The following is an 8,082-nucleotide window of genomic DNA, read 5'->3' on the forward strand; positions in this document are numbered from 1 at the left end:
TTTACTCTGTATCTAACCCCGTGCTGTACCTGTCCTGGGAGTGTTTGATGGGGACAGTGTAGAGGGAGCTTTACTCTGTATCTAACCCCGAGATGTACCGGTCCTGTGAGTGTTTGACGGGGATGGTGTAGAGGGAGATTTACTCTGTATCTAATCCCTGAAGTAACTTTCCTGCGATCGTTTGATGGGGAAAGTGTAGGGGGAGCTTTAATCTGGATAAAACTCCATGCTCCTGTCCTGGGACAGTGTAGATCAAGATTTACTCTGTATCTAACCCATGAAGAATCTTTCCTGTGAGTGTTTGATGAAGACAGTGAAGAGGGACCTTTTCTCTGCATCTAATCCCGTGCTGTCCCTGTCCTGGGAGTGTTTGATGGAGACGGTGCAGAGGGAGGTTTACTCTGTATCTAACCCCGTGCTGTACCTGTCCTGGGAGTGTTTGATGGGGATGGTGTAGAGGAAGCTTTACTCTGTATCTAACCCCGTGCTGTACCTGTCCTGGGAGTGTTTGATGGGGATGGTGTAGAGGGATCTTTACTCTGTATCTAACCCCGTGCTGTATCTGTCCTGGGAGTGTTTGATGGGGACGTTGTAGAGGGAGCTTTTCTCTGTATCTAACCCCGTGCTGTACCTGTCCTGGGAGTGTTTGATGGAGAAAGTTTTGTGGGAGGTGTACCCAGCATCTAACCCCGTGCTGCACCTTTCCTGGGAGTGTTTGATGGGCACAGTGTAGAGGGAACTTTACACTGTATCTAACCCCGAGCTGTACTTGTCCTGGGAGAGTTTGAAGGGATCAGTGCAGAAGGTGGTTTACTCTGTATCTAACCCCGTGCTGTACCTGTCCTGGGAGTGTTTGATGGGGACAGTGTAGAGGGAGATTTACTCTGTATCTAACCCCGTGCTGTATCTGTCCTGGGAGTGTTTGATGGGGACGTTGTAGAGGGAGCTTTTCTCTGTATCTAACCCCGTGCTGTACCTGTCCTGGGAGTGTTTGATGGAGAAAGTTTTGTGGGAGGTGTACCCAGCATCTAACCCCGTGCTGCACCTTTCCTGGGAGTGTTTGATGGGCACAGTGTAGAGGGAACTTTACACTGTATCTAACCCCGAGCTGTACTTGTCCTGGGAGAGTTTGAAGGGATCAGTGCAGAAGGTGGTTTACTCTGTATCTAACCCCGTGCTGTACCTGTCCTGGGAGTGTTTGATGGGGACAGTGTAGAGGGAGATTTACTCTGTATCTAACCCCGTGCTGTACCTGTCCAGGGAGTGTTTGATGGAGAAAGTTTTGTGGGAGGTGTACCCAGCATCTAACCCCGTGCTGCACCTTTCCTGGGAGCGTTTGATTGGGACAGTGAAGAGGGAACTTTACACTGTATCTAACCCCGAGCTGTACTTGTCCTGGGAGAGTTTGATGGGGACGGTGTAGAGGGAGCTTTACTGTGTATCTAACCCTGTGCTGTACCTTTCATGTGAATGTTTGATGGGGACAGTGTTGAGGGAGATTTACTCTGTACCTAAACCCGTTCAGTACCTGTCCTGGCATTGTTTGATGGGAACAGTTTAGATGCAGCTTTACTCTAAATCTTATACCGTGCTGCACCTGTCCTGGGAGTGTTTGATGGGGACAGTGTAGAGGGAGCTTTACTCTGTATCTAACCCCGTGCTGTACCTGTCCTGGGAGTGTTTGATGGAGACGGTGTAGAGGGAGATTTACTCTGTATCTAACCCCGTGCTGTACCTGTCCTGGGAGTGTTTGTTGGGGACGGTGTAGAGGGAGATTTACTCTGTATCTAACCCCGTGCTGTACCTGTCCTGGGAGTGTTTGATGGGGACAGTGTAGAGGGAGATTTACTCTGTATCTAACCCCGTGCTGTACCTGTCCTGGGAGTGTTTGATGGGGACGTTGTAGAGGAAGCTTTACTCTGTATCTAACGCCGTGCTGTACCTGTCCTGGGAGTATTTGATGGGGACGGTGTAGAGGGAGCTTTACTCTGTATCTAACGCCGTGCTGTACCTGTCCTGGGAATGTTTGATGTGGACAGTGTAGAGGGAGATTTACTCTATATCTAACCCCGTGCTGTACCTGTCCTGGGAGTATTTGATGGGGATGGTGTAGAGGGAGATTTACTCTGTATCTAACCCCGTGCTGTACCTGTCCTGGGAGTGTTTGAAGGGGGAGGTGTAGAGGGAGCTTTACTCTGTATCTAACCCTGTGCCCTACCTGTCCTGGGAGTGTTTGAAGGGGGCGGGATAGAGGGAGATTTACCCTGTATCGATTTGGACTCACCGTCTCCTTCCGCTTCCTCTTCACACTCTCCATCTGCACTGGCCCATCCTCCTGCGCGTGGATTGTTTTGAACATCGGCCGTGGGGGTGGGTGCTGCTCTGTCCACGCAGCCGCCTTTCCTCAGTCACTGGGGGAGCCTCACACCTCCACGCCACCCATGGACCCGCGGGGCGGGCGATCGGAGCGCCTGTTAAAGTGCACGGAGTGGGAGGTCAACAGGGTCATGAGACCAACGCCACTGAAACATTTCGCCCTCCCCCACTTTCCTTCTGCGCTCCTCCCCTCCTTCCTCGCCACTCTGCTTTCCCCCTCACCCTGCCACCTCCTCCTCCCCTCTCCGAAACAGGAGTAGGCCACTCGGCCCCTCGAGCCTGCTACCCCATTTCGATAAGATTGTGTCTGCTCTGATTTGAATCTCAGCCTAGCTTTCCACTCGATCCCTCAAGTACCTTCGGCTCCCTCACTCGTCCTAAATCCCACCGACCTCCCCCTTAAGTATGTTCACTGACCCAGTCCTGGTACCTGTCCAAATGCAGCAAGACCTGGACATATATCCAGGCTGTTGCTGACAAGTGGTGAGTAACATTCAGGCCACACAAGTGCCAGGCAATGACCATCTCCAACAAGAGACAATCCAACCATCGCCCCTTGTCATTCAATGGCATCACCATCACTGAATTCCCCCCACTGTCAACATCCTGGGGGGTTACCATTGACCAGAAACTGAATTGGGACCACCCAGATAAATCCTTTAGCTACAAGAGCAGGTCAGAGGCTGGGAATCCTGCAGAGAGTAACTCACCTCCTGACTCCCCCCAAAAAGGCTGTCCACCATCGACAAGGCACAAGTCAGGAGTGTGGATGGGACACTCCCCACTTGCCTGGATGAGTTGCAGCTCCCACAACACTCGAGAAGCTCAACACCGTACAGGACAAAGCAACGCCCATCCCCCCGCTCGATTGGCACCCCATCCACAAACATTCACTCCCTCCACCACCGACGCACAGGGGCAGCAGCGTGTGTACCATCTACAAGATGCACTGCAGCAACTCGCCAAGGCTCCTTCGACAGCGCCGCCCAAACCCACGACCCACTCCCATCTAGAAGGACGAGGGCAGCAGACACACGGGGAACACCCACCACCTGGAAGTTCCCCTCCGAGCCCCTCACAATCCCGACTTGGGAATATATCACCGTTCCTTCACTGTCGCTGGGTCAAAATCTTGGAAGTCCCTCCCTAACAGCGCCATGGGTGTACCTACACCACACGGGACAAAATCCTGGAACTCCCTCCCTAACAGCGCCGTTGGTGTACCTACACCACACGGGACCAAATCCTGGAACTCCCTCCCTAACAGCGCCGTGGGTGTACCTACACCACACGGGACAAAATCCTGGAACTCCCTCGCTAACAGCGCCATGGGTGTATCTACACCACACGGACAAAATCCTGGAACTCCCTCCCTAACAGTGCCGTGGGTGTACCTACACCACACGGGACAAAATCCTGGAACTCCCTCCCTAACAGCGCCGTGGGTGTACCTACACCACACGGGACAAAATCCTGGAACTCCCTCCCTAACAGCGCCGTGGGTGTACCTACACCACACGGGACAAAATCCTGGAACTCCCTACCTAACAGCGCTGTGAGTGTACCTACACCACATGGAGAAAATCTTGGAACTCCCTCCCTAACAGCGCCGTGGGTGTACCTACACCACATGGAGAAAATCCTGGAACTCCCTCCCTAACAGCGCCGTGGGTGTACCTACACCACATGGAGAAAATCCTGGAACTCCCTCCCTAACAGCGCCATGGATGTACCTACACCACACGGGACAAAATCCTGGAACTCCCTCCCTAACAGCGCCGTGGGTGTACCTACACCACACGGGACAAAATCCTGGAACTCCCTCCCTAACAGCGCCGTGGGTGTACCTACACCACACGGGGACAAAATCCTGGAACTCCCTCCCTAACAGCGCTGTGGGTGTACCTACACCTCACGGGACAAAATCCTGGAACTCCCTCCCTAACAGCGCCGTGGGTGTACCTACACCACACGGGGACAAAATCCTGGAACTCCCTCCCTAACAGCGCCGTGGGTGTACCTACACCACACGGGACAAAATCCTGGAACTCCCTCCCTAACAGCGCCGTGGGTGTACGTACACCACACGGGACAAAATCCTGGAACTCCCTCCCTAACAGCGCCGTGGGTGTACGTACACCACACGGGACAAAATCCTGGAACTCCCTCCCTAACAGCGCCGTGGGTGTACCTACACCACACGGGACAAAATCCTGGAACTCCCTCGCTAACAGCACCGTGGGTGTACCTACACCACACGGGACAAAATCCTGGAACTCCCTCGCTAACAGCGCCATGGGTGTACCTACACCACATGGGAGGGCCGTGGTTCAAGGAGGCATCTCACCCCCACCTTCCTAAGGGGGCAATTGGGGCTGGGTAATAAATGCTGGGTCCGGCCAGCGAAGCCCACATCCTGTGAATAAATCTGAGTCAAAGACCCGGCCTCCGCTGCTCTCCGAGGGGGTGGGGAGAGAGTTCCACAGACTGACCATCGTCCTCACTTCCGTCTTCAACGGGTGTCCCCTCATTCTGAAACTGTGCCCCCTCCCCCACCCCCCCCCCCGACGTTCTAGATTCCCCCCCACGAGGGGGAAACTTCCTCTCAGCATCCACCCTGTCAATAGCACCCCACCTCCCTCAGAATCTTACGTGTTTCTATAAGATGGCCTCTCAATCTTCTAAACTCCAATGTGTACCGGGCCCAACCTGCTCAGCTTCTCCTCATACGACAAACCAGCCCTTCATCCCAGGAGTCAGCCTTCCAACCCGTGTGCATCCCTCCTTCATTAAGGAGACCGAAACTCTGCGTAGTACTTTGGCTGCGGAAACACCCAACCATCGCGACCCATCCCAGCTTTTATGCTCCATTGAGGTAGAGGACCACACTCCGTTTGCCTTCCCGGTGACTTGCGGCACCCTGCGTACCGACAATCAGATTGGCGTCGAGGGTAACGTCACCGGACTGGTAGTCCAGAGGAACCAGCCAATGCTCTGGGGGACCCCAGTTCGAATCCTGCTGTCGGATTTAGCATCCGTTAACTGAAAAGCCAGTCTTGGTCAAAGTGGCCACGAACCCATTGCCAATTGTGTTTAAAAACCCCATCTGGTTCACTAATGCCCCTTCGGGGAAGGAAATTGGCCATCCTTGCCCGCTTCAGGCCTACACGTGACTCCAGACCCCACGGCGACGTGGTTGACTCTTAACTGCTCCCCTGAAATGATCTAGCAAGGCTACCCCGTTGTACCGAACCACTACAAAGTCACCAAAACCAAACGGACTGAAACCGGACGCACCACCCGGCGTCAGCTTAGGCACTGGAAACGACGACGGCAAACTCAGCCCTGTCTACCCTGCAAAGCCCTCCTGACTAACATCTAGGGGCTGTTGCCAACATTGGGTGAGCCGTCTCACCGACTAGCCAAGCAAGAACCCGACATAATCATCCTCACGGAATCATACCTTCTAGCCAGTGTCCCAGGGATCACCATCACCACCCCTGGGTATATCCTATCCTTCATACCTTATAACCAGTGTCCCAGGGATCACCATCACCACCCCTGGGTATGTCCTGTCCCTCATACCTTATAACCAGTGTCCCAGGGATCACCATCACCACCCCTGGGTATGTCCTGTCCCTCATACCTTATAACCAGTGTCCCAGGGATCACCATCACCACCCCTGGGTATGTCCTGTCCCTCATACCTTATAACCAGTGTCCCAGGGATCACCACCACTACCCCTGGGTATGTCCTGTCCCACCAGCAGAGGGGGGCGGCACCGCGGTATTACCGTCGGGAGGGAGCTGCCCTGGGAGGGTCCTCAACCTCGACTCCGGACCCCACGAAGTCTCGCGGCATCAGGTCAAACGTGGGCAAGGAGACCTCCAGCTGGTTACCGCCTCCCGCCCTCCCTCAGCTGATGAATCGGTGCTTCCTCCATGCGGAATGTCACTCGGAGGGAGCGCTGAGGGGTGGCGAGGGCGCAGAATGTACTCCGGGTGAGGGGGGGGGACTTCAATGTCCCATCACCGAGAGCGGCTCGGTAGCACCGCTAATGACCGAGCTGGCCGAGTCCTGAAGGGCAATAGCTGCTAGACCGGGTCTGCGGCAGGCGGTGAGGGAACCTACAAGAGGGGGACAAACATACCTGACCTCATCCTAACCAACCTGCTTGCTGCAGATGCATCTGCCCCATGACAGTATCGGCAGGAGTGACCACCGCACGGTCCTTGTGGAGACAAAGCCCCACCTTCACATTGAGGAGACCCTCCATCGTGTTGTGTGGCACTACCACCGTGTTAAATAGGATAGATTTCGGACAGACTGGGCATCCATGAGGTGCTGTGGGTCATCAGCAGCAGCAGAATTGTACTCGAACACAACCTGTAACCTCAGGGCCCGACATATACACCCACTCTACCATTACCGTCAAGGATCAGCCCTGGTTCGATGAAGAGTGCAGGTGGTCATGCCAGGAGCAGTTCTAGGCGTACCTGAAAATGAGGTGTCAACCCTGGTGAAGCTACAACACAGGACTACTTGCGCGCCAAACAGCGTAAGCAGCAAGTGATAGACGGGGCTAAGCGATCCCACAACCAGCGGATCAGATCTAAGCTCTTGCAGTCCTGTCACATCCAGTCGTGAACGGTGGTGGACAATCAAACAACCCGCTGGAGGAGGAGGCTCCACAAATATCCCCCATCCTCAATGATGGGGGAGCCCAGCACATCGGTGCAAAAGACAAGGCTGAAGGATTCGCTACGATCTTCAGCCAGAAGTGCAGAGTGGATGATCCATCTCTGTCTCCTCCGGAGGTCCCCAGCCTCACAGATGCCAGTCTCCAGCCGATTCGATTCACCCCCACCTGTTATCAAGAAACGGCTGAAGGCACTGGACACTGCAAAGGCTGTGGGCCCTGACAATATTCCAGCAATAGTACTGAAGACTTGTACTCCAGAACTTGCAGTGCCCCTATCCAAGCTGTTCCAGTGCAGATACAACACTGGCATCTACCCGGCTATGTGGGAAATTGCCCAGGTATGTCCTGTACACAAAAAGCAGGACAAATCCAACCCGGACAATCACCGCCCCATCAGTCCACACTCAATCATCAGTAGAGTAATGGAAGGGGTCATCAATACTGTTAACAAGAGCCACTTGCTTTGCAATAATCTGCTCACTGATGCCCAGTTTGGGTTCCGCCAGGGTCACTCAGCTCCCAACCTCATTACAGCCCTGGTTCAAACATGGACAGAAGAGCTGAGATTCCCCAGGTGATGGGGAGAGTGACTGCCCTCGACATCGAGGCAGCATTCAACCGGGTGTGGCATCAAGGAGCCCTGGCAAAACTGGAGTCGATGGGAATCGGCGGGGGTGGGCGGGAAACTTCCCCGCTGGTCGGAGTCTTACCCAGCGCAAAGGGAGATGGTTGTGGTTGTGTTGGAGGTCAGTCATCTCAGCTCCAGGACATCACTGCAGGAGTCCCTCAGGGTTAGTGTCCTCGGTCCAACCACCTTCAGCTGCTTCCTCAATGACCTTCCTCCCATCGTAAGGTCAGGAGTTGGGGGTGCTCGCTGATGGTTGCACAATGTTCAGCACCATTCACGACTCCTCAGATACTGAAGCAGCCCCGGGTCCAAATGCAGCAAGACCTGGACAATATCCAGGCTCAGGGCTGACAAGTGGTGAGTAACATTCACAGC

General features: G+C 54.4%; 1 protein-coding gene across 1 annotated transcript in view; it reads right to left on the minus strand.

The window, feature by feature from the left end:
* Positions 1-8,082, minus strand: part of LOC121275011 (arginine-glutamic acid dipeptide repeats protein-like) — a 155,380-nt gene that overhangs the window by 144,127 nt on the left and 3,171 nt on the right. The window contains exon 2 of the mRNA XM_041182403.1: positions 2,285-2,471. Within this exon, the coding sequence (XP_041038337.1) occupies positions 2,285-2,359 (75 nt within the window). The 5' untranslated portion in view covers positions 2,360-2,471. The remainder of the gene's footprint in view (positions 1-2,284; positions 2,472-8,082) is intronic.

Source organism: Carcharodon carcharias (genome assembly GCF_017639515.1).
Source record: "Carcharodon carcharias isolate sCarCar2 chromosome 40 unlocalized genomic scaffold, sCarCar2.pri SUPER_40_unloc_1, whole genome shotgun sequence".
NCBI classification, from domain to species: Eukaryota; Metazoa; Chordata; class Chondrichthyes; order Lamniformes; family Lamnidae; genus Carcharodon; species Carcharodon carcharias.